Source organism: Salmo salar, chromosome 26 (assembly GCF_965601325.2).
Source record: "Salmo salar chromosome 26, fSalSal1, whole genome shotgun sequence".
Taxonomy (NCBI): Eukaryota; Metazoa; Chordata; class Actinopteri; order Salmoniformes; family Salmonidae; genus Salmo; species Salmo salar.
Window position 1 is genome coordinate 56,231,023 of NC_138316.1, and position 14,788 is coordinate 56,245,810.

At 45.0% G+C, this 14,788-nt stretch overlaps 1 protein-coding gene across 2 annotated transcripts in view; it reads left to right on the top strand.

Annotated features, from left to right (window-relative positions):
* The first annotated feature begins 1,726 nt into the window (after positions 1 to 1,726).
* The window catches only part of akap13a (A-kinase anchoring protein 13a), a 121,602-nt gene continuing 108,540 nt past the window's right edge, over positions 1,727 to 14,788 (top strand). For both annotated transcript variants that reach the window (XM_045708528.2, XM_045708529.2), the window contains exons 1-2: positions 1,727 to 1,914; positions 6,443 to 6,614. In XM_045708528.2, coding sequence (XP_045564484.2) covers positions 1,846 to 1,914; positions 6,443 to 6,614 — 241 coding nt within the window. In that variant the 5' untranslated portion in view covers positions 1,727 to 1,845. The remainder of the gene's footprint in view (positions 1,915 to 6,442; positions 6,615 to 14,788) is intronic.

Genomic DNA, 14,788 nt, shown 5'->3' on the forward strand with positions numbered 1-14,788 from the left:
AGGAAGAGGACACTCTCTCTACGGACTCCAGCTCTCTCTCTCTCTGTCACCACTGCAGCTAGCCAGTCACTTTAAAGGGCCAGCAGCTAAGACAGACCTCAGCCACAACCAGCGCTAAGACAGACCTCAGCCACAACCAGTAGCTAAGACGGACCTCAGCCACAACCAGCGGCTAAGACAGACCTCAGCCACAACCAGTAGCTAAGACGGACCTCAGCCACAACCAGCGGCTAAGACAGACCTCAGCCACAACCAGCAGCTAAGACAGACCTCAGCCACGACCAGCAGCTAAGACAGACCTCAGCCACAACCAGCAGCTAAGACAGTCCTCAGCCACGATCAGCAGCTAAGACAGTCCTCTGCCACAACCAGCAGCTAAGACAGTCCTCAGCCACGACCAGCAGCTAAGGCAGACCTCAGCCACGACCAGCAGCTAAGACAGACCTCAGCCACGACCAGCAGCTAAGGCAGACCTCAGCCACGACCAGCAGCTAAGGCAGACCTCAGCCACGACCAGCAGCTAAGGCAGACCTCAGCCACGACCAGCAGCTAGACAGACCTCAGCCACGACCAGCAGCTAAGGCAGACCTCAGCCACGACCAGCAGCTAAGACAGACCTCAGCCACGACCAGCAGCTAAGGTAGACCTCAGCCACGACCAGCAGCTAAGACAGACCTCAGCCACGACCAGCAGCTAAGACAGACCTCAGCCACAACCAGCAGCTAAGGCAGACCTTAGCCATGACCAGCAGCTAAGACAGACCTCAGCCACAACCAGCAGCTCAGACAGACCTCAGCCACGACCAGCAGCTAAGACAGACCTCAGCCACGACCAGCAGCTAAGACAGTCCTCAGCCACAACCAGTAGCTAAGACAGACCTCAGCCACAACCAGCAGCTAAGACAGACCTCAGCCACAACCAGCAGCTAAGACAGACCTCAGCCACGACCAGCAGCTAAGGTAGACCTCAGCCACGCCAGCGCAGCAGCCTCAGCCACGCCAGCAGCTGCAGCCTCAGCCACGACCAGCAGCTAAGACAGACCTCAGCCACGACCAGCAGCTAAGGCAGACCTCAGCCACGACCAGCAGCTAAGGCAGACCTCAGCCACGACCAGCAGCTAAGACGGACCTCAGCCACGACCAGCAGCTAAGGCAGACCTCAGCCACGACCAGCAGCTAAGACGGACCTCAGCCACGACCAGCAGCTAAGGCAGACCTCAGCCACGACCAGCAGCTAAGACAGACCTCAGCCACGACCAGCAGCTAAGACAGACCTCAGCCACGACCAGCAGCTAAGACAGACCTCAGCCACGATCCAGCAGCTAAGACAGACCTCAGCCACGTCCGAGCAGCTAAGACAGACCTCAGCCACGACCAGCAGCTAAGACAGACCTCAGCCACAACCAGCAGCTAAGACAGACCTCAGCCACGACCAGCAGCTAAGACAGACCTCAGCCACAACCAGCAGCTAAGACAGACCTCAGCCACGACCAGCAGCTAAGACAGACCTCAGCCACGACCAGCAGCTAAGACAGACCTCAGCCACGACCAGCAGCTAAGACAGGCCTCAGCCACGACCAGCAGCTAAGACAGACCACCAGAGTTCTATGTCATTCTATGAATACCTCTCTTACCACTGGAGATGGGGGTTAAGTCATAAACAGCACCACTTCCTGTACACTGTTGCACCACCTCCTGGTCTCTGTCTCTCTCCCTACTCTGATAGGAACTGGTGTTGTGAAGTGCTGTGGTGTTCAGTCCGTGGAGGCTGTGGTTTAGATGGTCGTAGCATTGGAAGGATAGATATCAGCCTGTCTGGGGCTCACACTCACTGAACGTAACAGAGATGTTGCATCGAAGGTTCTTTGATGTCCGAGGTCTCTCCATGAAGTTAAAGTGTCGGCGAGGACTAGAGGTAGGTACAGTAGGAGGACAGGGGTAGAGGACCGGGGTAGGTATAGGGGTAGAGGACAGGGGTAGGTATAGGGGTAGGTATAGGGGTAGAGGACAGGGGTAGGTACAGGGGTAGATATAGGGGTAGGTATAGAGGTAGAGGACAGGGGTAGGTATAGGGGTAGATATAGGGGTAGATATAGGGGTAGGTATAGGGGTAGGTACAGGGGTAGGTGAGTCACCTGGGGTTTGTAACTCTGTATGGAACCTGTTAAAGTATGTGAGTCAGTTTGTAAATCAGCTGTATGTCTGGAATGGTAGAACATAATGGTTGGAGTAGCAGGGAAACAGACAGATGTCATACAGTCTAACTTGTTAGGAAAAGGGGTCACAATACGCGACTTGTGTCTAAAAGGGGGTAGGTACGACAGGAGTAGGTAGGATACAGATGGGTTTGGTAGGAATTAACAGTGTGATTCTGGTCCAGTTAGCATCTCCATTTCCACTCGGTGTAAAATATATCCTGTTATTAATTCAGCCTGTTTTCAGCTGTTTCTCTATATTAATAAGCAATCAAAATGCCTCTGGCCTCTGCGTTGTTTAAAGAGCAGGTTTTCTCAGAGGATTTCCCATGTTATTGGCTGCTTTGTTTTTGACTAACAGCTACTGGAAGTCGATGTTTTAAACATGCTCGCGCTTGATTTTCTGAGAAAAATTGAGATGATGACAAAGTTGTTGTTCTGTATTAGGAGAGAGTTTTTTGTTGTTGTTGCTATTCCCGCTGCTTGCAACATACTGAATCTAAATAAAGGGGAAGTGCAGCGTAAGAGACGATGCCAAAATGTGGTCGGAGAGGTGCTGTAAGGAGGGGTTGCGATGCAATACTGTCACATAGTGTAACGAATGTGGACGGCTTCGTATGGCATCCACATTGACATGATTGGTCGACGGGGTAGGTGGGGGCGGGAGGTCTTGTGTAAACACAAATTCACTTCCTTGACAACTTCCTTCACAACAGCTCTGCGCTGCTCTGCGAAGCTCAGGAAGTATGAAAAGGCCCTGACTTCCGCAGAGGACGTAGGACTGTAAACGCTGCATGGTCAATGCAGACGTCAGATTATATCAGGACTAGTAACCATACAGAGGGACAACTCCTGGTCTGTAGTGGTCAGTAGTGGTCAGTAGTGGTCATTAGTGGTCAGTAGTGGTCAGTAGTGGTCAGTAGTGGTCAGTAGTGGTCTGTAGTGGTCAGTAGTGGTCTGTAGTGGTCTGTAGTGGTCAGTAGTGGTCTGTAGTGGTCAGTAGTGGTCTGTAGTGGTCTGTAGTGGTCTGTAGTGGTCAGTAGTGGTCTGTAGTGGTCAGTAGTGGTCTGTAGTGGTCTGTAGTGGTCAGTAGTGGTCTGTAGTGGACAGTAGTGGTCAGTAGTGGTCAGTAGTGGTCTGTAGTGGTCAGTAGTGGTCAGTAGTGGTCAGTAGTGGTCTGTAGTGGTCAGTAGTGGTCAGTAGTGGTCTGTAGTGGTCAGTAGTGATCAGTAGTGGTCAGTAGTGGTCTGTAGTGGTCAGTAGTGATCAGTAGTGGTCTGTAGTGGTCAGTAGTGGTCTATATCAGGACTAGTATCCATACAGAGGAACAGCTCCTGGTCTGTAGTGGTCAGTAGTGGTCAGTAGTGGTCAGTAGTGGTCAGTAGTGATCTGTAGTGGTCAGTAGTGGTCTGTAGTGGTCAGTAGTGGTCAGTAGTGGTCTGTAGTGGTCAGTAGTGGTCTATATCAGGACTAGTATCCATACAGAGGAACAGCTCCTGGTCAGTAGTGGTCAGTAGTGGTCTGTAGTGGTCAGTAGTGGTCAGAAGTGGTCAGTAGTGGTCAGTAGTGATCTGTAGTGGTCAGTAGTGGTCTGTAGTGGTCAGTAGTGGTCATTAGTGGTCTGTAGTGGTCAGTAGTGGTCAGTAGTGGTCAGTAGTGGTCTGTAGTGGTCTGTAGTGGTCAGTAGTGGTCAGTAGTGGTCAGTAGTGATCAGTAGTGGTCAGTAGTGGTCAGTAGTGGTCTGTAGTGGTCAGTAGTGGTCAGTAGTGGTCTGTAGTGGTCAGTAGTGGTCTATATCAGGACTAGTATCCATACAGAGGAACAGCTCCTGGTCAGTAGTGGTCAGTAGTGGTCTGTAGTGGTCAGTAGTGGTCTATATCAGGACTAGTATCCATACAGAGGAACAGCTCCTGGTCAGTAGTGGTCAGTAGTGGTCTGTAGTGGTCAGTAGTGGTCAGAAGTGGTCAGTAGTGGTCAGTAGTGATCTGTAGTGGTCAGTAGTGGTCTGTAGTGGTCAGTAGTGGTCATTAGTGGTCTGTAGTGGTCAGTAGTGGTCAGTAGTGGTCAGTAGTGGTCTGTAGTGGTCAGTAGTGGTCAGTAGTGGTCAGTAGTGGTCAGTAGTGGTCAGTAGTGGTCAGTAGTGGTCAGTAGTGGTCAGTAGTGGTCTGTAGTGGTCAGTAGTGGTCAGTAGTGGTCTGTAGTGGTCAGTAGTGGTCTATATCAGGACTAGTATCCATACAGAGGAACAGCTCCTGGTCAGTAGTGGTCAGTAGTGGTCTGTAGTGGTCAGTAGTGGTCAGTAGTGGTCAGTAGTGATCTGTAGTGGTCAGTAGTGGTCTGTAGTGGTCAGTAGTGGTCAGTAGTGATCTGTAGTGGTCAGTAGTGGTCTGTAGTGGTCAGTAGTGGTCAGTAGTGATCAGTAGTGGTCTATATCAGGGCTAGTATCCATACAGAGGAACAGCTCCTGGTCAGTAGTGGTCAGTAGTGGTCAGTAGTGATCAGTAGTGGTCTGTAGTGGTCAGTAGTGGTCTATATCAGGACTAGTATCCATACAGAGGAACAGCTCCTGGTCAGTAGTGGTCAGTAGTGATCTGTAGTGGTCAGTAGTGGTCTGTAGTGGTCAGTAGTGGTCTGTAGTGGTCAGTAGTGGTCTGTAGTGGTCAGTAGTGATCTGTAGTGGTCTGTAGTGGTCAGTAGTGGTCAGTAGTGATCTGTAGTGGTCAGTAGTGGTCTGTAGTGGTCTGTAGTGGTCAGTAGTGGTCAGTAGTGATCTGTAGTGGTCAGTAGTGGTCAGTAGTGGTCTGTAGTGGTCAGTAGTGGTCTATATCAGGGCTAGTAACCATACAGAGGGACAGCTCCTGGTGAGTAGTGGTCTGTAGTGGTCTGTAGTGGTCAGTAGTGATCAGTAGTGGTCAGTAGTGGTCAGTAGTGGTCTGTAGTGGTCAGTAGTGGTCTATATCAGGGCTAGTAACCATACAGAGGGACAGCTCCTGGTGAGTAGTGGTCTGTAGTGGTCTGTAGTGGTCAGTAGTGATCAGTAGTGATCAGTAGTGGTCAGTAGTGGTCAGTAGTGGTCTGTAGTGGTCTGTAGTGGTCTGTAGTGGTCAGTAGTGGTCTGTAGTGGTCAGTAGTGATCAGTAGTGGTCAGTAGTGATCAGTAGTGGTCTGTAGTGGTCTGTAGTGGTCTGTAGTGGTCAGTAGTGGTCTGTAGTGGTCAGTAGTGGTCTGTAGTGGTCAGTAGTGGTCTGTAGTGGTCAGTAGTGGTCAGTAGTGATCAGTAGTGATCAGTAGTGGTCTGTAGTGGTCTGTAGTGGTCCGTAGTGGTCAGTAGTGGTCTGTAGTGGTCAGTAGTGGTCTGTAGTGGTCAGTAGTGATCTGTAGTGGTCTGTAGTGGTCAGTAGTGGTCTGTAGTGGTCAGTAGTGGTCAGTAGTGATCTGTAGTGGTCAGTAGTGGTCAGTAGTGGTCTGTAGTGGTCTGTAGTGGTCAGTAGTGGTCAGTAGTGATCAGTAGTGGTCAGTAGTGGTCAGTAGTGGTCAGTAGTGGTCTGTAGTGGTCTATATCAGGGCTAGTATCCATACAGAGGAACAGCTCCTGGTCAGTAGTGGTCAGTAGTGATCTGTAGTGGTCAGTAGTGGTCTGTAGTGGTCAGTAGTGGTCAGTAGTGGTCTGTAGTGGTCAGTAGTGGTCTGTAGTGGTCTATATCAGGGCTAGTATCCATACAGAGGAACAGCTCCTGGTCAGTAGTGGTCAGTAGTGATCTGTAGTGGTCAGTAGTGGTCTGTAGTGGTCAGTAGTGGTCAGTAGTGGTCTGTAGTGGTCAGTAGTGGTCTGTAGTGGTCTATATCAGGGATAGTATCCATACAGAGGAACAGCTCCTGGTCAGTAGTGGTCAGTAGTGTCTTACCTAGCAGCAACACTGTATAGACTGAAGCAGGTCCCCACCATGTCGTTAACCTAGCAGCAACACTGTATAGACTGAAGCAGGTCACCACCATGTCATTAACCTAGCAGCAACACTGTATAGACCGAAGCAGGTCCCCACCATGTCATTAACCTAGCAGCAACACTGTATAGACCGAAGCAGGTCACCACCATGTCATTAACCTAGCAGCAACACTGTATAGACCGAAGCAGGTCCCCACCATGTCATTAACCTAGCAGCAACACTGTATAGACCGAAGCAGGTCACCACCATGTCATTAACCTCATTCTGTTTCTATTCCTAATCGCCGTTCTACCACCTGCAGGAAAAGGACGGAGAGAAGAGTCGAGACAAAGACGAGAGGAGAGAGGCCAAGGCCAGAGAGAGATGTACACTGAACGGACATCACTTCAGCGTGGTCTCCTCCCAGACACAATCCTCCTCCTGCCACCAATGCAGCAAAACCATCAACACTAAGGATGCCTTTCTATGCACCAGTAAGACAGCATCAGTCAATACAACTCTAATAAAACCAGCTATTAGCAGGTTAAGTAAAGCAGCTCAGTGCAGTACATACACACCATATCGCTCAAGATGGCGCCGACAGAGAGGGCTGCCTTGCTTCTAATCCTTAGGAAACTTTTCAGTATTTTTTAAAAAAAAATTTAAATGTATTATTTCCTACATTGTTAGCCCAGAAAATCTCAAGTTTTATTACATACAGCAGGGGAGAACTATTGGATATCAGAGCAACGTCAACTTACGACCAGGAATACGACTTTCCCGAAGCGGATCCTTTGTCCACACAACTCAGGGCAATTTAACTGATTCCAGAGGCCGATCCAAAACAACGCCGCCAGAGAAGAGGAAGACAAAGCAGTCTTCTGGTCAGACTTCGGAGGCGCGCACACCACCCACCGCTCCCGAGTATATTACTCGCTAATGTCCAGTCCTTAGGTAACAAGGTCAACGAAATCAGGGCAAGAGTTGCTTTCCAGAGAGACATCAGGGATTGTAATATACTCTGTTTCACGGAATCATGGCTCTCTCGGGATATGCTGTCGGTGTCGGTACAACTACCTGGTTTCTCAGTGCGTCGCGCCGACAGAAATAAACATCTCTCTGGGAAGGAGATTGGCGGAGGTGTATGTTTCATGATTAACGACTCATGGTGTAATTGTAACAACAGGAACTCAAGTCTTTTTGTTCACCTGACATAGAATTCCTCACAATCAAATGCCAACCATATTATCTCCCAAGATAATTATCTTTGGTTATTGTCACAGCCGTGTATATTCCCCCTCAAGCCGATACCACGACGGCCCTCAAGGAACTTCAATGGATTTTATGTAAACTGGAAACCATATATCCTGAGTCTGAATTTATTGTAGCTGGGGATTTTAACAAAGAAAATTTGAGAACAAGGCTACCTAAATTATATCAGCATATTGACTGTAGCACTACACTGGATCACTGCTACTCTAACTTCTGCGATGCTTACAAGGCCCTCCCCTGCCCTCCTTTTGTCAAATCTGACCACGTCTCTACTTTGCTCCTCCATTCCAATAGGCAGAAACTTAAACAGGAAGTACCCACGCTAAGGACTATTTAACCTGTTAGGGCTAGGGGGCAGTATTTACATGGCCAGATAAAAAACGTACCCGATTTAATCTGGTTATTACTACTGCCCAGAAACTAGAATATGCATATAATTATTGGCTTTGGATAGAAAACACCCTAAAGTTTCTAAAACTGTTTGAATGGTGTCTGTGAGTATAACAGAACTCATATGGCAGGCAAAAACCTGAGAAGATTCTGTACAGGAAGTACCCTCTCTGACCATTCCTTGGGCTTCTTGGCTCTGTTTATTGAAAATTTAGGATCTTTGCTGTAACGTGACACTTCCTACGGCTCCCATAGGCTCTCAGAACCCGGGAAAAAGCTGAATGATGTAATTCCAGCCGCTGGCTGAAAAACTTTAGCGCCTTTGGTAAGTGGTCTATCAGAGGACCATCAGACTGAGGCTCGTGCACGAGGGGATCCCATGTTTTTATTTTCTCTCTCTTTGAACGCAAACACGCTTTCCCGGTCGGAATATTATCGTTTTTTTTACGAGAAAAATGGCATAAAAATTGAATTTAAACAGCGGTTGACATGCTTCGAAGTACGGTAATGGAATATTTAGAAATGTTTTGTCACGAAACGCGCCGGGCGCGTCACCCTTCTTTACACTTCGGATAGTGTCTTGAACGCACGAACAAAACAGAGGATATTTCAACATAACTATGGATTATTTTGAACCAAACCAACATTTGTTATTGAAGTAGAAGTCCTGGGAGTGCATTCTGACGAAGAACAGCAAAGGTAATAACATTTTTCTTATAGTAAATCTGACTTTGGTGAGGGCTAAACTTGGTGGGTGTCTAAATACCTAGCCCTGTGATGCCGGGCTATCGACTCAGAATATTGCAAATGTGCTTTCACCGAAAAGCTATTTTAAAATCGGACATAGCGAGTGCATAGAGGAGTTCTGTATCTATAATTCTTAAAATAATTGTTGTGTTTTTTGTAAACGTTTATCGTGAGTAATTTAGTAAATTCACCGGAAGTTTGCTAGTTCTGAACGTCACATGCTAATGTAAAAAGCAGATTTTTGATATAAATATGAAGTTGATTGAACAAAACATGCATGTATTGTATAACATAATGTCCTAGATGTGTCATCTGATGAAGATCATCAAAGGTTAGTGCTGCATTTAGCTGTGGTTTGGGTTTATGTGACATTATATGCTAGCTTGAAAAATGGGTGTCTGATTATTTCTGGCTGGGTACTCTGCTGACATAATCTAATGTTTTGCTTTCGTTGTAAAGCCTTTTTGAAATCGGACAGTGTGGTTAGATTAACGAGAGTCTTGTCTTTAACCTCTATGGGCTAGGTGGGACGCTTGCGTCCCACCTACTCAACAGCCAGTGTAATCCCGTGGCGCGTTATTCAAATACCTTAGAAATGCAAAACCTTCAATTTTTCAAACATATGACTATTTTACACCATTTTAAAGATAAGACTCTCGTTAATCTAACCACACTGTCCGATTTCAAAAAGGCTTTACAACGAAAGCAAAACATTAGATTATGTCAGCAGAGTACCCAGCCAGAAATAATCAGACACCCATTTTTCAAGCTAGCATATAATGTCACATAAACCCAAACCACAGCTAAATGTAGCACTAACCTTTGATGATCTTCATCAGATGACAACCCTAGGACATTATGTTATACAATACATGGATGTTTTGTTCAATCAAGTTAATATTTATATCAAAAAACAGCTTTTTACATTAGCATGTGACTAGCATGTGACTAGCATTCCGACGGAACACTGCCGGTGAATTTACTAAATTACTCACGATAAACGTTCACAAAAAGCACAACAATTATTTTAAGAATTATAGATACAGAACTCCTCTATGCACTCGATATGTCCGATTTTAAAATAGCTTTTAGGTGAAAGCACATTTTGCAATATTCTCAGAAGATAGCCCGGCTTCACAGGGCTAACTATTTAGACACCCAGCAAGTTTAGCACTCATCAAAGTCAGATTTACTATAAGAAAAATGTTATTACCTTTGCTGTCTTCGTCAGAATGCACTCCCAGGACTTCTACTTCAATAACAAATGTTGGTTTGGTCCAAAATAATCCATCGTTATATCCAAACAGCGGCGTTTTGTTCGTGCGTTCAAGACACTATCCGAAAGGGTAAATAAGGGTTACGAGCATGGCGCAATTCGTGACAAAAGATTTCTAAATATTCCATTACCGTACTTCGAAGCATGTCAACCGCTGTTTAAAATCAATTTTTATGCCATTTTTCTCATAAAAAAGGGATAATATTCCGACCGGGAATCTGCGTTTAGGTAAACAGACAAAAGAAAAGAAAGCATTCGGTCGACTCGGGCACGCGCCTAAGCCCTTAGTACTCTGAGCGGCCACTTGCCAAAAGCGATAAAGTGTTTCAGCCAGAGCCTGCCTCGATATCGTTCAGCTTTTTCCCGGGCTCTGAGAGCCTATGGGAGCCGTAGGAAGTGTCACGTTATTGCAAAGATCCTCGGTCTTCAATAAAAAGAGCCAAGATGAAACACAACTTGTCAGAGAGGCCACTTCCTGCATGGAATCTTCTCAGGTTTTGGCATGCCATATGAGTTCTGTTATACTCACAGACACCATTCAAACAGTTTTAGAAACTTTAGGGTGTTTTCTATCCAAAGCCAATAATTATATGCATATTCTAGTTACTGGGCAGGAGTAGTAACCAGATTAAATCGGGTACGTTTTTTATCCGGCTGTGTCAATACTGCCCCCTAGCCCTAACAGGTTGAAATGGTGCAAAATAGTCATATGTTTGAGAAATTGAAGTAATAGCATTTCTAAGGTATTTGAATATCGCGCCACGGGATTCCACTGGCTGTTGAGTAGGTGGGACGCAAGCGTCCCAGCTAGCCCATAGAGGTTAACGCCGGTCTGACCAATCAGAATCCACGTTTCAAGATTTCAGGCCCAGACGGCATCCCTAGCCACAGGCCCAGACGGCATCCCTAGCCACAGGCCCAGACGGCATCCCTAGCCACAGGCCCAGACGGCATCCCTAGCCACAGGCCCAGACGGCATCCCTAGCCACAGGCCCAGACGGCATCCCTAGCCACAGGCCCAGACGGCATCCCTAGCCACAGGCCCAGAGGCCACAGGCCCAGACGGCCACAGATGAGACAAGACTGTAACTACCAATTGGATACCACGAAATTGGGGAGAAAAAGGAGTAAAAAAATATATATAAATAAATCTAAAATATATTGATATTGCTACACTGTCAGAACTAGAAGCACAAGCATTTCGCTACTCTCGCAATAACATCTGCTAACCATGTGTATGGGACCAATACCATCTGCTAACCATGTGACCAATAACATCTGCTAACCATGTGTATGGGACCAATAACATCTGCTAACCATGTGACCAATAACATCTGCTAACCATGTGTATGGGACCAATAACATCTGCTAACCATGTGTATGGGACCAATAACATCTGCTAACCATGTGACCAATAACATCTGCTAACCATGTGTATGTGACCAATACAATTTCATTTGGGGTGAAGGTCCCCCTACAGGTACCTGTCCCTCCAATCTTCTAAACCACTAGTGGTGGGAATGTCACCCTGTGTTAGGTGTCTATACTATCCTATTGAACTCTGAGGAGTCACCCTGTGTTAGGTGTCTATACTATCCTATTGAACTCTGAGGGGTCACCCTGTGTTAGGTGTATACACTATACTATCCTATATGTCTGTTCTGTTACAGTGGACAGTACTACCATACCCTGTATCTGTTACAGTGGACAGTACTACCATACCCTGTATCTGCTACAGTGGACAGTATTACCATACCCTGTATCTGCTACAGTGGACAGTATTACCATACCCTGTATCTGTCTGCTAAAGAGGATGTCCTTTATTGCGCAAGTCCTGGAACAGCCTCAGAAAACAGATGTTGGTCCCAAATGGCACTTTATTCTCTACATACTACTATAGTTACACTACTTTATAACGCACTATGTAGGAAATAGGGTGCTATTTGGGATTTACACTAAGAAAGAGGTAACCGTGAAGCAACGGATCAATGACCTGCTAACTTCCTCTTTGAGTGGTTACACAACATACTGTTACTGTGTTTAGTCATGTTGACCTGAAAATACAGAAATGCCAAAGGTGGAGGTGTGGCTGTTTTATATTCAGAACCACATTCCTGTAAAGATTAGAGAGGATCTCATGTTAAATAGTGTTGAAGTAATATGGCTACAGGTTCATCTGCCTCACCTAAAGCCCATTCTGGTGGGAAGCTGCTATAGACCACCAAGTGCTAACAGTCAGTATCTGGATAATGTTAAATAGTGTTGAAGTAATATCGCTACAGGTTCATCTGCCTCACCTAAAGCCCATTCTGGTGGGAAGCTGCTATAGACCACCAAGTGCTAACAGTCAGTATCTGGATAATGTTAAATAGTGTTGAAGTAATATCGCTACAGGTTCATCTGCCTCACCTAAAGCCCATTCTGGTGGGAAGCTGCTATAGACCACCAAGTGCTAACAGTCAGTATCTGGATAACGTGTGTGAAATGCTTGATAATGAATGTGATATCAACAGAGAAGTATATTTTCTGGATGATTTAAATATTGACTGGCTCTCATCAAGCTGCCCACTCAGGGAAAAACTTCAAACTGTAACTAGGGCCTGCAACCTGGTTCAGGTTATCAGTCAATCTACCAGGGTAGTTACAAACAGCACAGGAATTAAATCATCAACATGTATTGATCACATCTTTACTAATGCTGCAGATATTTGTTTTAAAGCAGTATCCAGATCCATAGGATGTAGTGATCACAATATAATAGCCATATCTAGGAAAACCAAAGTTCCAAAGGCTGGGCCTAATATAGTGTATAAGAGGTCATCCAAGTAGTTTTGTAGTGATTCATATGTTGACGATGCAAATAATATTTGTTGGGTCTGTGGTGTGTAATGAGGAACAACCAGACACTGCACTTGACACATTTATGAAATTGCTTATTCCAGTTACTAATAAGCACACACCCATTAAGAAAATGACTGTAAAAACTGTTAAATCCCCGTGGATTGATGAGGAATTGAAAAATTGTATGTTTGAGAGGGATGAGGCAAAAGGTAATGGCAAATAAGTCTGGCAGCCCAACTGACTTGCAAACGTACTGCAAATGAAGAAATCATGTGACTAAACTAAATAAAAAAGAAAAATAAACTATACTATAAAACAAAGATAAATTATATTTAGAATGATAGTAAAAAGCTTTGGGGCACCTTAAATGAAAAGAAAGAATCTGATATTGCCAACTACTTTAATGACTATTGGCAAGATAAGCAAACTACAGGAAGACATGCCAGCAACAATCACTGACGCTACACCTCCAAGTATATCGGAACAAATTATTAAAAGACAAGAATTGTACATTTGAATTCTGTAAAGTCAGTGCTCCAGTGCAGCTTTTGACATTATTGATCATAGTCTGTTGCTGGAAAAAATATGTTATGGCTTTACACAGCCTGCTATAATGTGGATAAAGAGTTACTTGTCTAACAGAATACAGAGGGTGTTCTTTAATGGAAATCTCTCCAACATAATCCAGGTAGAATCGGGAATACATTTAACATTTTTTTTTTACATTTTAGTAGCTCTTATCCAAAGCGACATTTCATTTCATTTCATTGTTTAGTTTTTTTGTAATTTTTTCTCTTTTTATTTTATAAAAAAATATATATATATATTGTACTGGCCCCCGTGGGAATCGAACCCACAACCCTGGCTTTGCACACACCATGCTGGCGTTGCAAACACGATGCCCTACCAACTGAGCCACAGGGAAGTGACCCAGGGTAGCTGTTTAAGCCCCTTGCAGTAAGAATCAGGAATTCCCCAGGGTAGCTGTTTAGGCCCCTTACTTTTGTCAACCTTTACTAAACGACATGCCACTGACTTTGAGTAAAGCCAAAGTGTCTATGTACGCGGATGACTTACGGAGTTGACGTTAGACAACAATCTGACTGAGTTTATGTTTTACGGAGGTAGCAATTTAGTTTTTCTTCAGTTGCTTTATGACTCTAAAACCTAATCAAAATAAACATATTTAAACCAAAATGAATATTCTATCAGGGAGATGGAGTTGACAGTTCATGGTTGTGACAATGGTGATTTCAATATTTTTTTGGTTTTCATCTATTAAAAGTAGAGAACTTTCCAGACCACGAGTGGTCGTTGTACTACATATAAATGAGGACATGAAGAAGGGGTTCTTATGGTATAGCTGTCCCCGCTCATCCCTGATTCATTTAGGATTTAAGACTAATCTGACAGAGTTCACCATATCTCCAGGCACATCTTTTAAGAATCACATTTTTTAAGAATATTTATCTTAAAGTCAGAGAGGGCTTGAATAAAGAAACAACTACACATTTATTTTAAAACTATAAAAACATTATTGTTGGTTTTTGGAATGAATAAAGTATAATTGGAGATTGAAATTTGATATAATTTTCTCCAGAAAAGGGCATGTCTAGGCATAGAGCCGATATGAACATTAATAATATAGAACATATTTATAAAATTTATAAAAAGCAAATCTTTCCCTAAATAAAATTCCACGCAATATAACTTAATGTGAATTAATACAACAAAAGAAAAACAAATTGACTATTTTCATAAAGTTTCCCAACAGGGATTGATAATCCCTAAAGGGACTATGGTGCCATTATGGACATACGCCAACTCCCTGGTTCAGTAGACCAGTCCAACTCCCTGGTTCTGTAGACCAGTCCAACTCCCTGGTTCTGTAGACCAGTCCAACTCTCTGGTTCAGTAGACCAGTCCAACTCTCTGGTTCAGTAGACCCAGTCCAACTCCCTGGTTCTGTAGACCAGTCCAACTCCCTGGTTCTGTAGACCAGTCCAACTCTCTGGTTCAGTAGACCCAGTCCAACTCCCTGGCTCTGTAGACCCAGTCCAACTCCCTGGTTCTGTAGCCCAGTCCAACTCCCTGGTTCTGTAGACCCAGTCCAACTCCCTGGTTCTGTAGCCCAGTCCAACT